Source organism: Paroedura picta, chromosome 6 (genome assembly GCF_049243985.1).
Source record: "Paroedura picta isolate Pp20150507F chromosome 6, Ppicta_v3.0, whole genome shotgun sequence".
Taxonomy (NCBI): domain Eukaryota; kingdom Metazoa; phylum Chordata; class Lepidosauria; order Squamata; family Gekkonidae; genus Paroedura; species Paroedura picta.
Window position 1 is genome coordinate 2759531 of NC_135374.1, and position 23194 is coordinate 2782724.

The window sequence follows — 23194 nt, forward strand, 5'->3', positions numbered from 1 at the left end:
AGCTTCCGTTCTCGAAGGAGGGAAAGGCCATCGGCAGTACCTTGAGCTGCTTGGACAGGCTGTCAGCACACAGGTCAGGCTCTGATTTGGGTTCCTCTCCTTCCATTGCAGTTCTTCGTGGTGTGCCAGAGCTTCCTGCAACTCACGCAGCTGATGACGTCTGGCTACATGAAAGGCTCCGTTTCGACCATCGAGAAGCGCTTCGGATTCTCCAGCCAGACGTCTGGGCTGGTGGCCTCCTTCAACGAGGTACTGCCCTGTGCTGGGTGCATCCCTCCCCCTCTCCCCTTCTCCCACGGGGGCGGCTTCTCCTGCATCCCTGCCAGCCTCTCAGGCCTCTTCTCTCGCTCGCCCAGGTGGGGAACACGCTGCTGATCGTCTTTGTGAGCTACTTTGGAAGCCGAGTCCACCGGCCCCGGGTGATCGGCTGCGGGGCCATCCTTGTCTCCATAGCGGCCTTCATCATTTCCCTTCCTCAGTTCATACTGGATATCTACGAGTTTGATCGGTCTGTTTCCGGTAAGGGCTTTTCACAGATGGCCGGTTGGAGCCTTGCACGGGAGGGATAAAGGGGCTGCTGTGGCTCAGTGGAAGAAGCTCTCCTGTGCATGAAGAAGTCCCCGGTTCAATCCCCGGCATCTCCAATTAAAAGAACCAGGCTATAGGGAAGGGGAACGACCTCCTGAGACCCTGGAGTTGGGCAAAAAGAGCTAGAATCCAGGAGCTGCTTCAAGACTAACAAGTAACAAGACTTGTTCTTCTTACTGTTTTTAGGGGATTGATTTTATGTGACCTGCCTCGAGCCTCCGGGGGGAGGCGGGATATAAATTAAACGATAATAATAATAATAATAGTAATAATAACAACAATAACAAAATCTGTGGCAGGGGAGGAGCTTTTGTGAGTCATTGCTCACTCTGAAGAAGTGAGCATTGACTCACTAAAGCTCCTCCCCAGCCCTCCTGCAGGGTTTCCCCGCTGTGACTGGGTCAAGGAATGTTTTTTGAATGAGTTAACCACTGAGGAACTCTTCAGCCAACAGACATACTTTTCCCCTCTCCGAGGCACGATTTGGTCAAGGTTTCCTTCTTGGGATCTTTCACCGGCAAGGGCTCAGGGGAATTGCAGTCAATGGATGCCTTGAGAGTCCTACTTTGGCCATCAACGTAATCTTTAGGGCAATTATCCCCAACTTGGTGCCTATGGGCCCCACAGCACCCAGCAATCCCTTTCCGGATACCTGATTTTGGAAAGTGGGCGGGGCCTGGTGGAGCTTTTGCCCAGCAGGGCTTCTGATTGGCCCCTGGGAGTCTAATTGGCAGTGGAGATTTTTTAAATGGCAGGTACGCTCTGCGTGAGCAAGAAAGTATTTCTCAAAGATACGTTCATTTTAAAAGGCCTCCCATTAATCGGTCTGCCTGAAAGGTTGGGGATTTACCGTTCATTTTAAGCACAAGCTCACTCCCTGTCATTCTGCACTTGGCTCCTCCCCCTAAGGCAGCCATTTGCAGAGGCACCTGGGGGTGGAAACAAGCTGAGGAACCCCGCTCTGGAGAAATTTCTCATGCAACATATTTTGGGGTCTGCATCCCACACTGTGCTCAACTGCCTAGCCTGGAGATGTCAGAGACCATGTGGCACTAGAGGTGCCTTGCAACAGGCAGACTGGTTGCTGTGCCTTCTGGGTAATAGAAGTTGGCTGCATGTTGTTGTTGTTGGTAAATTTGTTAACTCGCCAGTCCTGAGCTGGCTCGTGGCAGATTGCACATGTCCAGATAAAAGCCCCATTAAAGCCACATAAGAACCTCTTCTGGCGCAGAGTGCTAAAGCAGCAGAAATGCAGTCTGAAGCTCTGCCCATGAGGCTGGGAGTTCGATCCCAGCAGCCGGCTCACGGTCGGTAAAATGAGTACCCAGCTTGCTGGGGGGTAAACGGTAATGACTGGGGAAGGCACTGGCAAACCACCCCGTATTGAGTCTGCCATGAAAACGCTAGAGGGCGTCACCCCAAGGGTCAGACATGACTCCGTGCTTGCACAGGGGATACCTTTACCTTAAAGCCACATGAAAATGGACACAAAAATATAAGGTACACTAAACCAACAACATGGCGGAAACACCCCCCCCCCCCATCCCACGCTTACCTCTAGAAGGAAGAGGACAGAGAGACAAAATAACCAGTGTTGCAGTTTGACACCAGGAGGGGGGGGCATCGATCTTCCTCACTGCCCCAGCCTCAACCGTAGACCTGGTGGAAGAGCTCTCTTTTGCAGGCCCTGTGAAACACTGGAAGCTCCCACAGGGCCTGCAGCTCACCCAGGAGCTCATTCCACCAGGTCGGGGCCAGGACCGAAAAGGCACCTGGTAAAAATGAGCCATAGCCCAGGAGAGCTTTGAGGTCACTATAATCTATTTAAAAACCCAGAAGGACACTTGGTTCTTTTATGTCTGAGAGTGAACCGACGCATCAGAGTGAGGGAATAACCTAAATGGAGTTTCCTTGGATCTGTTCACACTCTGCAGAGGAAGTGGGCTGGCTGGGATTCAGAGGGGGCGTTTGCAGGCGAACATCAAGCTCGTCTCCTGTGCAGGCTCGATCGGCAGCCGGGCAAGGCAGTGTATCGAAAAAGCTCCCACAGGCAATTAAGAATCGATGGAAGCCACGATGGACAAGACTGTCAGTCCCCATTTGAACTGTACAAGCACAGGATGCATTGCCATTTTTGCCACCCAGCAAGACTGATAATAACCAAAGTGCTACGCATGGCACCAGGCTGCATTCAAAGTTATGCCCGTCTTAGGTGAGATGCCCACAGTTACCTGAAGAGCGTTCCCAACTTCTTTTCAGCAATGGAAAGTTGCCCCTCGAGTCCAAAACCGTAATATTTAATTTCAGACGAGGAAACTTTACAAGAGGGAACTTTACAAAAGGAGGGGTCGGGTTAGAAGAAAGGAAACACAAGGGAGTCGAATTCCCAGAGGATGCTTGGAAGCTATTTAAAACCACTCTACCTGAAGTGCAGATCCCACTCTGCAGGCACAGAAAGCCAAAACTTTTCAAATTCTTGCAAGCTTAACAAGTCAAGGAAGCTATAAAAGGTTAAGAGGTTTCTTTTAAAAGGTGGAAGGTCTGCCTGCCCCAATGAAATGAGCAGAAGGGACCGCAGGCTCCAGCAAAAGAAACGGAATTCAGCATTTAGGCATGCAAAAAGCATTGAGGGAAACATTTCTTTAAAAATCTCTAGAGCAGGAAACCAGGCAGAGAAACAGTTGGCCTTTGGACAAACAAGAAATAAAAGGATTGCTAAAGGAAGATGGGGAGATGGCAGAGAAGCTCAATGCATTTTTTGCTTCTGTGTTCGCCGTGGAAAGGGTGGGGAATGTGCCCATGTCACAGCCCCGATTTTCGGGAAGGAAGTCTTGACAAACTGAGTCAGATTGGGGTGACCAGAGACGATAGTCCAGACCTATCGAAGAAATTAAAAACTACGTTGCATTTGGGTCCTGATGACATGCGCCTGAGAGTCCTTGGGGAACTCAAATATGAGACAGTTGGTTTTAATTGCATAATTTACACAAGAGGAGGAGCGGGGAATCAAGCCCAGTTCTCTAGATTAAAGTCCGTCTCTCTTAGCCACTACACCACGCCGGCCTTGGGCAAGGAATTTGAAAGTATTTGAAAGGTTGTCACTCGGAGGAGGGCAGGATGCTGTTTCTGCTGGCTGCAGAGGAGAGGACACGCAGTAATGGGTTTAAACTTCAAGTACAACGATATAGGCTAGATATCAGGAAAAGTATTTTCACAGTCAGAGTAGTTCAGCAGTGGAATAGGCTGCCTAAGGAGGTGGTGAGCTCCCCCTCACTGGCAGTCTTCAAGCAAAGGCTGGATACACACTTTTCTTGGATGCTTTAGGATGCTCTGGGCTGATCCTGCGTTGAGCAGGGGGTTGGACTAGATGGCCTGTGAGGCCCCTTCCAACTCTATGATTCTATGATTCTAAGGAAGAGCGGGAGCCTGACCATGTTCCCCTTTGCTTCTGCAGGGAAATCAAACAGTACGGACATCTGTGTCCCCGGCCAGCTGAGCTTGCCTGAGACCGAGCAATGCACGCCGCAGAAGGCGAGTGAAAGCCAAGTGGCCCTCTTCCTCCTGCTTCTCGGGCAGGCTCTGTTGGGCATCGGCGCTGTTCCCATCCAGCCCTTCGGCATCTCCTACATTGACGATTTTGCCAGCAAAAGCAACTCTCCGCTCTATGTGGGTAAGTCTGCCCAAGGGCTACTTAGCACCCGGTCCTTGTGGGCCGTGATGCACACAGGGGTTGGCAAGGCCCCTGAACTGGAGTATGGGAAAAGCCACATCTTGAAGGAGAAGGAGAAGGAGAAGGAGAAGGAGAAGGAGAAGGAGAAGGAGAAGGAGAAGGAGAAGGAGAAGGAGAAGGAGAAGGAGAAGGAGAAGGAGAAGGAGAAGGAGAAGGAGAAGGAGAAGGAGAAGGAGAAGAAGTGGTTCTTAGATGCCGCTTTTCCCTACCCGAAGGAGGCTCAAAGCGGCTTACAGTAGTCTTTTTGCCTCCACAAGAGCAGTCTTGCCTGTCTTCATTTCTGTCCCAAAGCAGTATCATACCTGTTTTCTTTCTGGACTAACTCAAGCTTAAGTCAGCCCAGGTGGCCAGTTCCACTCACAGAAATAACATGGCTGGGAGGGCTATTTTTTGGGCTAACTTGCGCACTATGTTTCTTAGATGAGGGATTCCCAACCGGGGGTCTGTGGACTCCTGGGGGTCTGCAGCCTTTCCCCTCCTGCTTAATGGACTCAGCCACAAGATAGGGGACCAGCCACCGGCTCCCTCCCCCCCCCGCCCCAAGCATGGGTGAGTTCTCTCATGGTTTGTGCACCTCGGAGGGGGTGGCACCTGAACACTTGCTCCCGCCTCGAATCACCTCCTGCCTCTCCCTCTTCCGTCCTCCTCAACCCTGCCTCTTAATGCAGGTGGTGATGTCAATTCCGGGGGTGTGGCAGGGAGGTGTGGCCAGGTGACATCACTTCCAGAGCTCCTCGAAGACTGAACATTTATTTCAGGTTCTCCTCTGTGATCACAAGGTTGGAACAGGCTGCCTTAGATCATTATATCTGCTGGAGGGAGCTTTAGTTCTTGAAAGCTCACCCCCCCCCCAAAAAAAAATCTCGTTGGTCCCAAAGGTGCTCCTGGGTTCAAATGTACCTCTTCTGCCGCAAACTAGCATGGTGCCTCTCCTGGAACGACTGTATTGCTAGATCTGAGTCTGCCAGCACAGCCTTCCACGGTCAAAGCTCCCATTGTCACATACTCCTGAACTCTGGCTCGTCTCTAAGGCGGGGGGGGGGCAAACTGTGGCTCTCCAGATGTCCCTGGACTACAATTCCCATGAGCCCCTGCAGGGGTAGCCAAACTGTGGCTCCCCACATATCCATGGACTACAATTCCCACGAGCGCATGCTGGCAAGGGGGCTCATGGGAATTGTAGTCCATGGACACCTGGAGAGCCACTGTTTGGCCACCCCTGCAGGTGTGTCTGGATTCGAACCCAGCTCTTCTACCGCACACTGGCACTGAAATGGTTCCTTCGATTTGCCTTTCCATTCCCCCCACCCTTCTTTTGTAGGGATCATCTTCGCAGCAACCACGCTCGGGCCTGCAATAGCCTTTGTCCTGATGTCGGTCATGCTGCGCATCTACGTGGACGTCGACAAGGTCCCCACAGGTGAGTTTAGGAGAGCGTCCGTGCGACTGTCATGCCGAGAGCACCAGAGTTGATATGTGGGATTCATCGTAAAGGAGGTGGCGGCGGCTACAAGCGTAGACCTCTTCAAGAGGGGACTGGATAAGCATCTGGAGCAGAGGTCCATCCATGGTGATGAGCTTGGGGGCCACGGTGGGAGGGCTCCTGGAGTTCTGGCCCTGCTGGTGGACCTCCTGATGGCCCCTGGATTTTTGCCACTGTGTGACACAGAGGGTTGAATTGGGTGGGCCACTGGCCTGACCCAGCAGGGCTTCTCTTAGGTTCTTGTGTCTGGGGCAATGATGCTCTGACCTCTTGGTGCTTGGAGGACAACCATGACAGAGCTTCTGGGGTTCTGGCCCTGCTGATAGACCTCCTGAAGGCCCCTGGGATTTGGCCACTGTGAGTCACAGATTGTTGGACTGGATGGGCCCTTGGCCTGATCCAGCAGGGTTTCTGTTATGGTCTTATGTCTGGGGCAGGGATGTTCTGTCTTCTTCGTGCTTGGTGTGGGGGGGGGGGACAGTGGAAGAGCTCCTGGAGTTCTGGCCCTGCTGGTGGACCTCCTGATGGCCCCTGGGTTTTGGGCCCTGAGTGACACAGAGTGTTGGACTGGGTGGGCCATTGTCTGTAGTCCTGCCAAGGACTAAGCTGGAGGTCCGAGGCTTAGTCTAATTGACCCACACGTGGCTTGATTCCTTCTGCCACATCCAGTCAGTTTAAACCAAAATTGACCAACAGCGTTCTCTGGCAAGAAGATCCCTTGTTTGCGTGTATATTGAATTGGGGGTTTCGGGGTGTGAGGGAGGTCAGTTCCCAGTTCTGATTGTCCCATTCTGGGGTCCTAGTCATGGCCGGTGTCCGTGTCCACCTCTGAACCCATGGACTGAACAGTTGCCGTTGGGCATTTCCGGGAGAGTTGAGGGAGGGTGATCATAGAATCATAGAGTTGGAAGGTGCCTCCTGGGTCTTCTAGTCCAGCCCCCTGCACTCTGCAGGACACTCACAACCCCCTCACTCATCCACTGTCGCCTGCCACCCCCTTGAGCCTTCCCAGAACATTCAGGCATAACGCCCTAGGGCTCACCCTCCAAAGCAGGCATTTTCTTGGGGATGCCAGCCTCCAGGTGAGCCAGCCATCAAGGTGACTGACCAATGGGCTACTCAAGTGGAGTTGATAAGCAAAGCCCTCTTTTGTCCCGAAACTGGAACAGGCCAAAAGGCAGAGCGGTCATGAAACATTTTGGTGGGTTCTCCATCTTTGGAGATTTTTAAACAGAGGCTGGAGAGCCATCTGACGGAGAGGCTGATTCTGGGAAGACTCAAGGGGGTGGCAGGTGACAGTGGAGGAGCAATACGGATGTGAGTGTCCTGCACAGTGTAGGGGGTTGAGCTAGATGACCCAGGAGGTCCCTCCAACTCTATGATTCTATCCCATTCAGGGGGCCAGGGGGGACCCAGAAACCCTATATTTTCTCCGGAGGAATTGATCTTTGTCATCTGGAGGCCACTTGTCATTCTGGGAGAGTTCCAGGCCCCCAAATAGAAATTGGCAACAAGAAGGGTTCATGGTGTGGGAATAGTCCAGCAGCAAAGCAAACTGCAAGACAGTGAGTAGACAGAATCAATATTCATCGGGAGCCATCTCTTAAAAGTTCCAAACACATAATTACCAATTTGGTGAGGATGCTGCAGCACTTCCCAAAACATTATAAAGCATAATGTGATACAGACAAACCTCAAAGGACTATTAAACTTTGAATGTTCTTCTTTATGTGGGAGTGGCCAAACTGTGACTCTCCAGATGTATCTGGACTAAGGGTTTCTCGATTACACGTGATGTCAAACTGACCTTATCTCTCTTTTTTGAGAAAGTTTCTAACTTGCTGGGGCAGGGGAATTTTACTTTTTTATTTATTTGTATTATTCTGTGGATATAGTTTATCTTGATTTCAGTAAAGGTCCCAAATATTCTTGTTAGGTGGAGCGAGAACTGGTTGACAAATTGCGCCCAAAGGGTTCTTGTAAGTGGTTCATCATCATCTTGGAGAGGAGTAACGAGTGGAGTGCCCCAGGGATCTGTCCGGGGTCCTGTGTTGTTCAACATGTTCATAAATGGTTTGGATGAGGGATTAGAGGGGGGGGGGGCTTATTAAATCTGCAGATAATACTATACTGAGAGGGGAAGCAAACACACCAGGAGACAGAATCAGGATGCAGGGTGATCTTGACAGGTTGGAAAACTGGGCTAAAGTGAATAAAATCAATTTCAATAGTGATTAATGTCTTTATTTAGGTAGGAAAAATCAAATGTGTCACTATAGGATGGGGGAGGCCTGTCTTGGCAGTAGTACGTGTGAAAAAGATCTGGGGGGTCTTAGTAGATCATACACTGAACATGAGTCAGCAGTGTGACTTGGTGTCTAAAAAGGCAAATGGGATTTTGGGCTGTATCAAAAGCATAGCATCCAGATCCCATGAAGTGATGTTATTTCTTTACTCTGCTCTGGTTCGGCCTCACTTGGAGTCCTGTGTTCAGTTTGGGGAACTACAATTGAAGAGGGATGGAGACAAACTGGAGCGTGTCCAGAGGAGGGCAACAAAGATGGTGAGGGGTTTGGAGCCCAAGACGTATAAAGAAAGGTTGGGGGAGCTTGGTCTGTTTAGCCTGAAGAGAAGACAACTAGGAGGTGATATCATAGCCATCTTCAAATACTTGAAGTTGGAGAAGAGTTGTTTTCTGTTGCCCCAGAGGATCGGACCAAAACCAGTGGGTTGAAATTAATTGAAAAGAATTTTTAGCTCAACATCCAGAAGTCAGAGCGATTTCTCAGTGGAACAGGCTTCCTCGGGAGGTGGTGGGTTCTCCTTCCTTGGAAGTTTTTAAGCAGAGGCTGGAGAGCCATCTGACGGAGAGGCTGATTCTGTGAACTAGTGCAGATGGTGAGTGGGTGGGCAGGAAGGGATGTGCCAGCGTTTGTCTCTTGTGGCCCTTTCTTGCTGCCCAGGGAAATACTGATGGTCTTATCCCTGGTTGCTCGCTGCTTGCTCATTGCTGTGACGTGCGATAAAGGGCGGTAAATCCACTTTCCTGGATTTTCCACATTGCACTTTAAAAATGGCTGAATCTTGATCCGTCTGCCGGACAGCCTCGGGATGTTGGCAGCGTCATGAGGAAGGGGCTCTATAAGCCGCCAACATTCGGAGGCTGTCCAGTTAAATATTCCTCGTGCGGAAATGGTTGCTGCTTTGGAAGGCAGACTCTGTGGCATTATACCCCACTGAGGCGCTGCACTTCCCCACACTCTGCCCTCCCCAGGCTCCACCTCCCCAAATCTCCAAGAATTCCCCCCCCCCCAGAACTAGGAACCTGGATTTCTAGGGCTGGGGTACCAAATCACCATCTGGAAGCAGCCTTGCTGAGTGACCCCCAGTGTCTCCCCTCCCTTCCCGCGGGACGGCACTCAGCTCTTCCATCTGCTTGCATTTCAGCGGAAATTCAGCTCACCTCCAATGATCCACGATGGGTCGGCGCCTGGTGGCTGGGCTTCATCTTCACCTCCACTTTGGCCGCCGTCGCAGCAATACCTTTTTTCTTCTTCCCAAGAATGATGCTGAAAGAGGTGAGGACCCACCTAGGGAGTGGGCGGCTGCAGGCAGTGCCCTAAGTGCTTCGCCCTTGTGCAACTAAAATCTAGCCCTCAGAAACGCTTGCATCTACTTTACGCTGAACCAGGCCCTTGGTCCCTCAAGGTCAGTATTGACCTCTTGGACCAGCAGCGTCTTAGGTGCAGGTCTCTCCCATCCCCTCCTTCCTGGTTGTTTTAGCTGGAGGTGCTGGAGATTGAAACGGGGACCTCCTGTAGGCCATTGAGCCACAGCCCATCTCTATGGCTTTCCAGGGGTCTCACTGCCTCCTGCATGCCAAGCAGAGGCTCTTCCAATGAGCCAAGGCCCCTCCCCAAATACACATGAAGCTGCCTTTTATTGAATTAGACCATCAGTCTATCAAAGTGAATATTGTCAACTCACAGTGGCTGTTTTTCTCATCCCCTCCTGCCTGGTCCTTTCAACTGGAGATGTTGTTGGGGATTTTTTTTAAGATGAACTGCCTGGAGCAATGAATAAGTGCACAAGCATGCAGGCAAAGCCAAAAAGAATTTCCCCCAAAGTTGTCACATAAAGCATGCCTCTCTACAGTTCCCTCCCTCCCTCACAAAAATCAGGAACGAGATTAATTTTTAAAAGACTCAAGACTTGTGATTCCATAAGGGGTGGCGTTCTAAAATACACTATACATCTATGATTAGATGCATAGGCGTCTAAACAGAGAACTATTAATATTTTAAAGAAATTGGTGGGCATCGCAGGACCTTTAATAAAAGGCGAAAGGGGATTGGCTGCCTAGCTTGATTGACAGGCGGAAGAGAGTCGTGGATAAACCGCGTTGCTCCCTTCCGCCATTTCCAGATGCGCTTGCAGAGTGTAAGAAACATGAAAAGGTAGCAGACTACAACAAGATAGCAAGAAGGTGAGGAATGGCCAGAGGCGCGATAATATTTAGCACTACGCCATTCAGCTAGCGTAACGCTATTTTTTCGATGTGCGGAAATGCCCTTAGAAAGCTCCTGCAAGGCCCTGAGCTCTTCCAGGAGCTCGTTGCACCAGGTGGAGGCCTGGAAACCTCCTGGAATTACAAGTGAACCCCAGGTTGACAGGCATGAGTTCCCCTGGAGGAAAAGGCAGCGTGGGTGGTTGGGTTCTCTGGTGTTATGACATGCTCCCCCCCCCCCATCTTAACTCCATGAATTTCCTAATCAGGTGGGCAGCCATGTTAGTCTGAAGCAGTAGAACAAATCTTGAGTCCAGGAACTCCTTTAAGACTGGTACCCCTGGACTCAGAGTGCTGATCCGGAGACGGAAGCCCTTTTGGAAGATTGTGGCTCGGCTGGGAACAGAGAGAAAGACCTCAAGAGTTAGAATGGGGAGAGGATTTGGAGCTGACTACACACACCCATATCTACACCCACCCCACCATTTCCCTCCTCGGAACTAGATCAAAGCTTTCTCTTTGATCAGCATCCACAGGATTACGCTCACAGACATGTGCTTAGCACAGCAAAGAGCTGTCACAGAAACCTGGCGGAGGGGGAAGACTCTCAACTCCAAATGTATTTTATTTCTGTACATTATTGGCCTTTCTCAATGAAACTCAAGATGGGTTGGTGGAAAGTACCATCACATCACAGTTCATGTACCCTATAGCAGGGGTTGTCAACCTGTGGTCCTCCAGATGTTCGTGGACTACGATTCCCATGAGCCCCTGCCAGCATTCGCTGGCAGGGGCTCATGGGAATTGTAGTCCACGAACATCTGGAGGACCACAGGTTGACTACCCCTCCCCTATAGGGCAGGGGTGGCCAAACTGGCTACAATTCCAGCAGCTGCGGGCAGGGGCTCATGGGAATTGTAGTTTATGGGCATCTGAGAGCCACAGTTTGGCCACTTCTGCTCTAGGACCACATAGTGGCTCTGGACTTCTTTTGTGGCCTCCCATCCGAGAGCTAACCAAGGCCGACCCTGCTTAGCTTCTGAGACCAGACAAGATCTGTCTCCCTTGGGCCATCCAGGGCAGGGCGAAGCTAAATCATGTAAATTAATTCAGTCTGTAGAACGGGGGACATCCAATAGCCAAAGCAGTAGACTTAGAATTGCAGTAATCTCTGTTTTTTTCTGTAAGATACGGTCACTTGGCTTTAAATGCCCATATTTACACATCGTGTGTGATTGTCCTACAGCAAAATGTTCCACGCTCTCCCACAGATCTACCAAGGCATGTAAAGTTTCAGGTAAGCCTACTTGAAGGTCACCAGAAAGGCAAACCAGCAGGAGGCATGAACTTCCCCCTTTCTGCCAAAGGATGTTTAAGCAGAACTTTTCTTGCTGTAGGCAGAGTGCTGACTCTGCTCCGTCTGTTTGATTTTATGCTACGTTCTCTTGCACGGTGCTAAATTGATTTGCCCCGTAGGGAGTCTAGGGGAAAACAATCCATGGTAATGAATTCTGGAAGTGCTCTGGAAATACTTTGGTTAACCCCCAAGTCAGAGAGGGGCAGAGAAAGTACCAATGAAGGCATGACTCAGTCGTTTGGTGCAGCTCCCAGAAATCATCAGGGAGAGAGAGAGAGAGAGACCCCTTCGCAGCTAAGGTTGCCAGCTCCAGGTTGGGAGAAACCTGGGGAGTTTGGGGGTGGAACCTACATAAGGCAGAGATAGGGAAAGAGAAGGGACCTCATAAAATCCCCCTCCAAAGCATCCAGTTTCTCCAGGGGATCTGATCTCTGTTGCCTGGAGCTGAGCAGTAATTCCAGGGGACCCCTAGGTCACACCTGGATGCTGCGCAACATACAAGGTAATGATTAGTTTCGTTGTTGACCTTCCTCAGTTGTAACATCATTGTATGCCACCAATACATCCAAGCAGAGCTCAAAATCTCTTGGGTAACAGAACACAGGTTGCACCCCAAAGACTTTGAGCTCTGTTTGAATGTATTGGTCTCGTACAATAATTATGCAACTGAGGAAGTCCAACAACGAAACTAGTCATTACCTGGGAATACCAGACTTGGTTGTGTTTAATGATGATTATTAAAGTATTCTGAAGTATTCATCATCACCCTCCATCCCCCAATGCCCTTGTTCGGGTAGGGGAGAGTGGTATTTACCGCCGTGTTGGGTATTTTTATAGTCTTTTAGTGGGGGTTTTAATGGGGGATTTTAAGACTACCCCCACGAGCCTGTAGGGAGTGGCGGGAAATAAATATAATAATAATAATAATAATAATAATAATAATAATAATAATAATAATAATAAAGATATTGAAGACGAGATACTTCTTGCTCAGCTTCGTTGACCTCCAATTGAAATACAAGACTACAGTACGACAGTTGAAACATATTCTTTGCAAACATACAGGATTTATGGAGCCACGTGGGTTGTTGTTTTTTCCTTGCTTACGCTGGCATCCTTCCTTGCAAAGCATGTGTCAGGCATGGAGGGGAAATCCACCTTCTTGTAACAATGGCCTCTGCAGATTAATTGGGAAGAACAGGATCACAAACAAATATAGATAATATGAGTTTGAGATGTCTCTCAAACCTTCTCATCTCCTCATGATCCACCACATCTCCATTCAGGGGAGAAATTCTTTCCTTCTTAATATGAGCCAGAACACGTGGCCAAGTAGCAGCCCACCCACATGTTGTCTCTCTCCCTCCCACAAGTCACTCGCGGAATCACAGAATCATAGAGTTGGAAGGGGCCACACAGGCCATCTAGTCCAACTCCCTGCTCAACGCAGGATCAGCCCTAAGCATCCTAAAACACAGAACCTTTGCGCTACCAGTTTTGGGAAGAAGAGCTTTCAAAAATAAACTCCAGCAGCTGGTGGCTTGAGAAAACACCTGCAGTTAATCCCCATCAAAACAAGAGCTCCCAGTTTCTCTCTTGAATCATGGCTTCCTCGGGAGGTGGTGGGTTCTCCAATTGGAAGCCATCTGACAGAGAGGCTGATTCTGTGAAGGCTTAAGGGGGTGGCAGGTGACAGTGGATGAGCGAGAGGGTTGTGAGTGTCCTTCCTAGTGCAGGGGGTTGGACTGGATGACCCAGGAGGTCCCTTCCAACTCTAGAATTCTATGATTTTATGTAAGCTGGCACTGTTGGTCTCAGGCCATCTTTTATTGTGACAAACAGCATTGTTCCTTTGCTGGTATCTCCCATGAGACAGACAGGCTGCTAGCATCCGTGAAGTCACGGGGGACGGGTTGTAGTTCAGTGGAAGAGCAACTGCTTGGCATGGAGAAGATCCCTGGTTCAATCCTGGCTCCTCCTGTTAAAAAGACGAGGCAACCGGTGATGGGAACGACCTCTGCCTGAGTCTGCTGGAGAGCAGCTGCCAGCCTGAGTAGACAGTACTGTCCTTGAAGGGCAAGTGGTTTGATTCAGTTGAAGACAGCAGCATCTGTTCACAATAACTATTGCAGATTGATGAAATGAGCACACTTCTCATTATACCCTTTTAGGGCTTCTGGGGTTCTGGCCCTGCTGGGGGACCTCCTGATGGCCCCTGGGTTTTGGCCCCTCTGTGTGACCCAGAGTGTTGGACTAGATGGGCCACTGGCCTGATCCAACAGGGCTCCTCTTAGGTTCTTGTGTCTGGGGCAGGGATGCTCTGTCTCCATGGTGCTTGGTGGTCAAGAGTGGGAGGGCTTCTGGAGTTCTGGCCCTGCTGGTGGACCTCCTGATGACCCCTGGGTTTTGGCCCCTCTGTGTGACCCAGAGTGTTGGACTAGATGGGCCACTGGCCTGATCCAGCAGGGCTCCTCTTAGGTTCTTGTGTCTGGGGCCGGGATGCTCTGTCTCCATGGTGCTTGGTGGTCAAGAGTGGGAGGGCTTCTGGTGTTCTGGCCCCGCTGGTGGACCTCCGGATGACCCCTGGGTTTTGGCCAGAGTGTGACCCAGAGTGTTGGGCTGGACGGGCCATTAGCCTGAGCCAACATGGTTCCTCTTAAGGTCTTATTTCCGGAGAATTGATGCTCTGTCTCCATGGTGCTTAGTGGTCAAGAGTGAGGAGGGCTTCTGGAGTTCTGGCCCCGCTGGTGGGACCTCCTGATGGCCCCTGAGTGACACAGAGTGTTGGGCTGGATGGGCCACTGGCCTGATCCAAGATGGCTTCTCCCATGTTCTTACATTATAGCCCCTCTTGCCTCCTTCTAGGAAGAAGATCCACAAAAGGTGGTTGAGGAATCGAGCAAGAGCCTGCCAGTAGAGGAGCAGAAAAGGAGACCTGAAGATCTCCAACTGTCAGAGTTCATCAGAAGTAAGTCTTGGTCTGCCAGCCACAGGGAAGCCCAAGCGGCTCACAAGGCAAAATTCAGCCAGATATCCAGGAGTAGCTGGCTGCTAATAGATCCAGGGAGTGACAAAAAGCCAGAGATGAGCCTATAATTTTTGCCCATTGATGGCCTGAGAATTTCCAGGGGTGCCATAAAACGGCAGTTTTAAACTTCTCGTCAGGAACATAGCATACTAAAACTTGATGTACAGATAAATTCTCAGTCAGGATAAACCATACCATTTTCTGGCTCATCCCCTAAGAATTCTACCTCCTCGGAATTACCCGAAATGCTCCCTTCCCACGTTCAGGCCTGCAGGCTCTGTTTCCTTTCAATAACATTATACTTCCGAAACCTGCCACACTACACCTTTGGAAATGTGAAAAGACACTTGCTTACTGGAGAAAGGCAGGTCTCAGGACAGCACTGCCCACCTTGTGAAGAGCACACGTGACGCTACCTTCTCTTGAACTGGACCACCACTCCATCCACGTCAGTCTCCTTAGACCAGCCTTTATCGACTTTTTAACAGTTAGGCCCAAATATCCTTTACGCTTTGAGGACCCCCAGAAGTGGCGTGTTCGTGCAGAATAGGGTTGGGAAGCAGAGCTGTGGACACGCCCACCCAGGGCCCCTCCACTTCCCACCCCTCCAGGCCCATCATTGGCGATTTGGGGTGTGGGGGGGTGAGTGTTCTAGCCATCTCAGTTCCATTTTCCTATCACGTAGCTCTGTGGCATACCAGGGAGCCCACCTGAGGTGGGGGCTGGAGAGGGCACCAGGGAGGAAGGGCTGCCAGCATCCAAGCATGCCAGTCACTGACCAGATCATCCAACAGGTTGCCAAGTGGGGATTGGGTCCTGGAGGGCTTTCAGAAGCCCTCTGGATCCATAGCTCTTTGCGGGTGGGCAAAAATACAACCCCTTCCTGAACGGGGGCGTTAGTGGCAGATGGAGCTGGGCCTTCACCGCACAGTGGTCTGACCAAGGAGCGGCATTGATGGCAATCGGATCCATGTGCAAAAGATCAGATCCGGGATTTGGCCTGCTTGATGGGTGCCTGGAATCAGGCAGAAGTCAGCCAGCAAAGTCTGTGATAAAGGAGCTTCCAAGATCTCAGGCAGAGGGAAGATCCAAAGGAATGTATTGTTAACAGAACAATACAACGGCTAGTAGGTGCCAGGACTCGGTGAACAAATGTCATGGCAGGAAAAAGGATACAATAGATATTAAGATGTACTCATAGTGGGGACCAGGGTGTAAACTGCATGGAGCTTTTATTCCAACCCCAGATCGATTCAGTCCCTGCCCTCTACACGGAATACGATTTCCGTTTGGATTTTGGGGAGATTTAAAATTTCCTTCTGTAGCAAGAAGGATTGATCCGCAGTGACCCTACTTTTATTGTGCGATATCTTAGAGTGCTTTTAATCCTGAATATATTATAAAATCATATTGTTTTGAATCTGGGCTCTCCTCTGTGGTAGAGGACCCGTGATTGGCTACAGGTGGTCATGTGACAAGCCTGCCTTAAAGGAGAAGCCCCCTAATTTCTCTCAACTTCTGTCAGCCTTGGATTTTTTTTTTTTGTGCCTTCTTCGTTCCCCCCCACCTTCAAGAAAAGAAAGGATTTTTTCCTCCCTCCTCTGACTTCTTTGATCCTCTCCCCCCCTTCAAGAAAACAAAGAAAGAGTCTCCATTTGCCCCCCCTCTTCTGAGCCTCCCTAACCACGTGCAAGACTTTCCTGTTTCAGTGAGAAGGGGGGGGGAGAGGAAGACCCGAGTTCAAAGCAATCAGAATTCAACAGGATTGACAATGGAATAAACAAAGTAAGCGCAGACTCTGCCCAGGATGGCAGGAAATATACATTTGCAAAAAAGTTACAAAAGTTCCCAGCAGAGCCAGATGGCCCCGCTTTGATCTAAACCGGTTCTCCTGTTGAGTCTCAAGTGAGACTGGCAAGGTCACAAGAAAGCTAGGGAGATAAGGGAACCCTGCTGAGGGCAGCTTTATAATGCAGAGGCGGCAAGGAACCAGCAAACGGATTTATGAATCATAGAATCCTAGAGTGGGAAGGGGCCATACAGGCCATACAGTCCCACCCCCTGCTCAACGCTGGATCAGCCCAAAGCATCCAAGAAAAGTATGTATCCAACCTTTGCTTGAAGACTGCCAGTGAGGGGGAGCTCACCACCTCCTTAGGCAGCCTATTCCACTGCTGAACTACTCTGACTGAAATTTTTTTTCCTGATATGGTTTTATGACAACCGGCCTGGAGGAGATGGGAGACTCCTATCAGGGGAGGTGGCATGAATCAGGGTTCATGACAATGGGTGGCACTAGTAACAGAAACAAAACCAGGGGGAAAGGGAACCTCAGAACCAAGACAAACAACAAAAAGAGGTGCCCCCTCAAAAGAGCTGATGTCCCCCAGAATATTGAAATTATATTGGGCATAAAGAAATATAAATATTACGTGAATCATAAGAAAACCATAAAAGATCATATGCAAACTTAAGAACATGGGAAAGGGAAGTTTGGGCCAGAAATTCCCATTTCGTTTTGTCTGAGGAAGCGTGCGTGCATGCAAAGGTTTACTTCTTGAATTAAACTTGGTTGGTCTTAAAGGTGCTCCTGGACTTAACCTGGACTCAAACTTTGTAGAATGTCTAGATCTGAACCCAGAGACCAATAATATTTTAAGGGTAGAAGTCTTTGAGAGTCAAAGCTCCCTTGGTCAGATACTGGTAGGAAAAGTACAGCCAACGCTTGGTCTCTGATTCAGGGAACTTTTGACTCTTGGAAGAGTGTATCCTGAACATGTTTTTTGGTTCTAAGATGTTCCTGGGCTTGAATCGAGGTGCTTGAGTTGGAGTTATTTGAACGCCTGAGAGAGAGAACAGAAAAGGCAACATGAACCTTGCTTGCTGATCCCCACCCCCGCCCATCTGTGCCTTGCTCCTGATGCTAAATCCGTCTTATTGGATTTTAATATTGCTTTGTACACGGCAGTTTTATGAAGGCTGGAAAATGGCCAGTCTGAGCGGCCATTAAATTTTTATGTGTCCTGTGGGTTCCACAGGGGTGGAAAGAAATTGCTAGGTGCAACGGGGAAGGGGAGAAATCAATTTTCTGTCTGTGCTATAGGAGGAGCGATTTGGAAAGGTGCTTTCCATGGCAAAAATCAACAGCTACAGCCCCCCTCTGTATTTAGCCCATACTACCTATATAGAAAGAGCCTCTTGTGGCACAGAGTGGTAAGGCAGCCGTCTGAAAGCTTTGCCCATGAGGCTGGGAGTTCGATCCCAGCAGCCGGCTCAAGGTTGACTCTGCCTTCCATCCTTCCGAGGTTGGTAAAATGAGTACCCAGCTTGCTGCTGGGGGGTAAACGGTCATGACTGGGGAAGGCACTGGCAAACCACCCCGTATTGAGTCTGCCATGAAAACGCTGGAGGGCGTCACCCCAAGGGTCAGAGATGACTCGGTGCTTGCACAGGGGATACCTTTACCTTTTTACCTATATAGAAGTATTTAAAAGGTTGCCATGGAAAGGATGGAGCAGAGTTGTTCTCTCTTGCCCCGGAGGGACAGACCAGAACCAATGGGATGAAATTAATTCAAAAGAAATTCTGTCTAAACATCCGGAAGATGTTTCTGACAGATCAGTTTCTCAGTGGAACAGGCTTCCTCAGGAGGTTTTTAAGCAAAGGCTGGAGAGCCATCTGACAGAGAGGCTGATTCTGGGAAGGCTCAAGGGGGTGGCAGGTGACAGTGGGTGAGCGAGAGGGTTGTGAGTGTCCTGCACAGTGCAGGGGGTTGGACTAAATGACCCTTTCTACTCTAGGATTCTATGATTCTACCTTCCCACCTTATTCAAAGGCACATCCAAAGGACTGGTTTCCATTTCCCCTAGTTGATAGATGGAATATTTAGCCAGTTCAAGTATTTGCACTTCTGATGTTGCCCTGATTTTATGTTCAGACAGGTTGTGTATTAGCCTGTCCAGGTACGAATATTAGCTTGCAGCGATCTATTCAGCTCATTAAGACAACCAAAGCCAAGGGAGGTGGCGAGCTATAAAGTCATTTCCAGTCCAAAGTTCAGGGTTTCCAGAGGTCTGGCAAGCACAGTAGTGCAGTCCAAGAAGCCAAGGTTTTCGGGCAGGGAGGTAGTCTGTGTTTCGGCACATAGCTTGCATTGCACTCACACAACTACAATGTCACTTGGAAAGTGTTATAGTTAAATGCCGGCTGCTCAGACTCAGTCCTGCAACAACTCCTCATCACTTTTGGCTGTCTAGTCACAAGGCGAGCACTTTTCCTTTTAGTTCCAGCTGTGCTCTAAGCCTGCACCTTTGCATTCTAATGATGCAGGTGATCCTGGGGGGTGGGGGGGGGGATGGAAACAGGCTTTCATCTGCTAGATCAGTGCTGGAGGAAGAGGCAGCTGCTTGCTTGACCCTCTTGTTTGTCAGGTCCTGCTCCTTCCAGTCTGGCTATGCTGGTCCCTTCCTCCTCTGAGAAGGGCTCAACCTCACTAGGTCCTGGTTGACCCATGACAGATTGTGGGCCAGGGTTGCCAGATTTCAGGCCTGACCTCCCAAATTTACAACAACAATAATGTTAATTTTCTGTACAACCCTTCGAGGTGGTTCACAGCAATAGTCCAGTGGCACCTTGAAGACCAGCGAAGTTTTATTCAAGGCATACGCTTGTATACTTGGGAAGGCACTGATGGTCAGTGATGCACCAGAGACAATCAAGCTGCGATGCACACTGAATGGGGATGCTTGGGATACGATACGTAGCCCGGCCCCCCGAGATGCACCCTATGAAATGTCAGCAGAGTTTCACTATGCAGAGGAAGCACCACACAGGCAGATTAAAAAGTGTAAAAATAGTTTTATTAAGAAGAGAAACAACTTTGTAAGAAAGAGAGGAGAGAGATAGTCCTAACTGTCTAACTGACTAAAAAAGAATAAAATTAGTTTTATTAAGAAGAGAAACAATTTTGTAAGAAAGAGAGGCAAGAGATAGTCATGTTTACCTGACCAATCAGGGAGGGAGTGTGCTCAAAAGAGCAGGAAATCTCCCGTGGAGCCAATAAGAACTCAGGAGATATTTCGTCTAACTATACTAACTACACACCTCCTCTGATGCCACCTGGAGGATATTCTTCCTATGCTGTTGATTCGGACACACTGCAAATCCTGCAGATCTCCACCTAAAATGCTTCCGGCCCCCAGGTCACCAGCAGATCACTTGGCAAAGCCAGACCAGTCGCTGTCCTGTGAAGCTGAATGTTGACTTTTAACCTACGGCTCCCGTGATTGCAATTTCATGGGAAGGCGAAAGACAACTGACTGCCCGCTAACTGTTTTCTTTGTCCTTCCACAGTGTTTCCTGCGGTTCTGTTCCGGAATCTCAAGAATCCCTTTTTCCTCATCGTGATTCTGGCCCTGATCAACGTCTCCGCCATGATTGCGGGCCTGGGCGTCTTCCTGGGCAAATTCATGGAGGCGCAGTTCTCTCTCACGGCACCGTACGCCAACATGCTCATAGGTGGGTCAGCGCGGGCGGGTGCTACTTCCCAGCGCTGATCGGAGAGCTTCCCGGTCTTGTGATCTGACCACCACCACCATCCCACCACCACCCCGGAATTTGGGCACTACACTGGAATGAAATCAGCTCTGTTTCTGTGGAACCCCTTACATCAGAAGGGAGGTGATAAATCTACCCACAAATTTGAGCAGTTCTGCCCTGCCATCTCCCCAGTGGTGACTCATTCCGACTTGCAAAATTGTTCTCCCTTAGGGATGCCAGCCTCCAGGTGGGACCTGGGGATCTCCAAACTGCAGAAATCAGCCCACCCTGCAGGGCTCTCTTGAGGGTCTTCTCAGGGGAAGGCCTCGGCCTCTCTGCCCTGTGGCTGGCCCTGCAGAGGAACTGGCTGGCCCCTGGGTGAGACGGGAGGCTGGACTGGAGGGACCCTCCCTGGCCTGACCCAGCAGGGCTCTTCTGAGGGTCTTCTCAGGGGAAGGCCTCGGCCTCTCTGCCCTGTGGCTGGCCCTGCAGGGAACTGGCTGGCCCCTGGGTGAGACGGGAGACTGGACTAGAGGGACCCCCCTGGCCTGACCCAGCAGGGCTCTTCTGAGGGTCTTCTCAGGGGAAGGCCTCGGCCTCTCTGCCCTGTGGCTGGCCCTGCAGGGAACTGGCTGGCCCCTGGGTGAGACGGGAGGCTGGACTGGAGGGACCCCCCTGGCCTGACCCAGCAGGGCTCTTCTGAGGGTCTTCTCAGGGGAAGGCCTCGGCCTCTCTGCCCTGTGGCTGGCTCTGCAGAGGAACTGGCTGGCCCCTGGGTGAGACGGGAGACTGGACTGGAGGGACCCTCCCTGACCTGACCCAGCAGGGCTCTTCTGAGGGTCTTCTCAGGGAAGGCCTCGGCCTCTCTGCCCTGTGGCTGGCCCTGCAGAGGAACTGGCTGGCCCCTGGGTGAGAGGGGAGACTGGACTGGAGGGACCCTCCCTGGCCTGACCCAGCAGGGCTCTTCTGAGGGTCTTCTCAGGGAAGGCCTCGGCCTCTCTGCCCTGTGGCTGGCCCTGCAGAGGAACTGGCTGGCCCCTGGGTGAGACGGGAGGCTGGACTAGAGGGACCCTCCCTGGCCTGACCCAGCAGGGCTCTTCTGAGGGTCTTCTCAGGGGAAGGCCTCGGCCTCTCTGCCCTGTGGCTGGCCCTGCAGAGGAACTGGCTGGCCCCTGGGTGAGAGGGGAGACTGGACTGGAGGGACCCTCCCTGGCCTGACCCAGCAGGGCTCTTCTGAGGGTCTTCTCAGGGAAGGCCTCGGCCTCTCTGCCCTGTGGCTGGCCCTGCAGAGGAACTGGCTGGCCCCTGGGTGAGACGGGAGGCTGGACTGGAGGGACCCTCCCTGGCCTGACCCAGCAGGGCTCTTCTGAGGGTCTTCTCAGGGGAAGGCCTCGGCCTCTCTGCCCTGTGGCTGGCCCTGCAGAGGAACTGGCTGGCCCCTGGGTGAGACGAGAGGCTGGACTGGAGGGACCCTTCCTGGTCTGACCCAGCAGGGCTCTTCTGAGAACTGCAGGTCCCACCTGAAGGTTGTATGTCTACTTTGAAGTCTGAGCTCAGGAATATGCCAAGCAAATTGCCAGACAGTTAGGCATGGTCCACATTGCTTGGCCAGTTCTTGAATTCCCCTCGCTTCTTCCTACCCACAGGTGCTGTGAACCTCCCGGCGGGCATGCTTGGAGTCCTGCTGGGTGGGGTCATCATGAAGAAGTTCCACCTGTCCCTCAAGCAGAGCACCCTTCTGTGTGTCGTAAGCATGGGCTTGTGCGTCCTCTTTGAGATCCCCCTCTTCTTCCTGGGCTGCCCTACGCAGGCAGTAGCTGGCCTCAACACCTCCCAAAGGTACACAAACTCTGGGTAACCGATGGGGCCAGGTTTGGATGTTGGTGGGAGGAACCTGGGAGAAACGTCTGTTTTAGGAACTAGGAAAAGTCCTATGCAGAGAATTCCTTGGATGGCTATTTCTCAAGACCCTGCTCAGCTTCCCACTTCTAGCCACCCCAGCAAGGGAGAAGCAGGGGGGGTTGGCCATGGCCTTCCTGTGCAGAGCCTTCCTTGGTGGTCTCCCTCTCAAGCCCTGACCCTGCTCAGCTTCCCACTTCTGCCCCCCCCCCCCAGCAAGGGACTCTCAAGGCAAGGGACAAGCAGGGGGGGTTGGCCATGGCCTTCTTCCGCAGAGCCTTCCTTGTTGGTCTTCCTTCCACATCCTGGCACTGTTTAGCTTTCCAAGGTCTGGTGGGGTTGGGTTGAACCATGCCACCTTCCTTCCCAAATACCTGCCTCTACGCCCTCTATTCTACAAGAACAACCTTAAAACGTGGACTTTCAAAGCCCCTCTCCTTCAGCTCAGCCCCCTTCCCCCCTTTCCAGCTCCCGACTCGGAGAGGGACAGATCTCTGACTGCAACCACATGTGCAACTGCTCGGACACGGCCTTTAACCCTATCTGTGGCGAAGATAAAATCGAGTACATCTCCCCTTGCTACGCCGGCTGCTTAACTCTACATTACGACGTGTCGCGAATGAAAGTCTCGGTGAGTCGGGAGCCTTTGGCCATCCAGTGTTGGGGGAGCCTCTAATCGGAGAGCCGTGAGCGGGTGATGGGCAGTGGCGTGCAGCGGAGAGGTTAGCGGCACAGAACGGATCCTGCGCTCCCTTCTCCTGCTCTGCCTTCGGATTCCTCCTGGACTTAGAACTGCCCCCCCCCCGTTGTTTATGAACATCGTAGGCAGCTAGGCATGAGCCCCGCCTCTTCCAACCTTTTTACCATTGAGGCAACCTCCGAAACATCCTTCAGGTCTCAAGAAGTGGTCCGATCATGCAGACTATGGTTGGGAAGCAGAGCTGTGGACATCCTCACCTGGGGACCCTCCCCTGCCCACCCCTTCCAGCCTGGCCATTTTGGAAGGGGCAGGGTGGGTCAACATGACCATATGTGGACTTGAATCTAGCTGTGCGGAAATGTCC

General features: G+C 51.1%; 1 protein-coding gene across 2 annotated transcripts in view; it reads left to right on the forward strand.

The window, feature by feature from the left end:
• Window positions 1-23194, forward strand: part of SLCO2B1 (solute carrier organic anion transporter family member 2B1) — a 53270-nt gene that overhangs the window by 21058 nt on the left and 9018 nt on the right. The window contains exons 3-12 of one of the 2 annotated variants that reach the window (XM_077341162.1): window positions 112-249; window positions 357-519; window positions 4043-4258; window positions 5640-5738; window positions 9249-9379; window positions 11555-11605; window positions 14531-14633; window positions 20046-20210; window positions 21878-22070; window positions 22599-22761. In XM_077341162.1, coding sequence (XP_077197277.1) covers window positions 112-249; window positions 357-519; window positions 4043-4258; window positions 5640-5738; window positions 9249-9379; window positions 11555-11605; window positions 14531-14633; window positions 20046-20210; window positions 21878-22070; window positions 22599-22761 — 1422 coding nt within the window. The remainder of the gene's footprint in view (window positions 1-111; window positions 250-356; window positions 520-4042; window positions 4259-5639; window positions 5739-9248; window positions 9380-11554; window positions 11606-14530; window positions 14634-20045; window positions 20211-21877; window positions 22071-22598; window positions 22762-23194) is intronic. The other variant, XM_077341163.1, reaches the window with a different exon arrangement.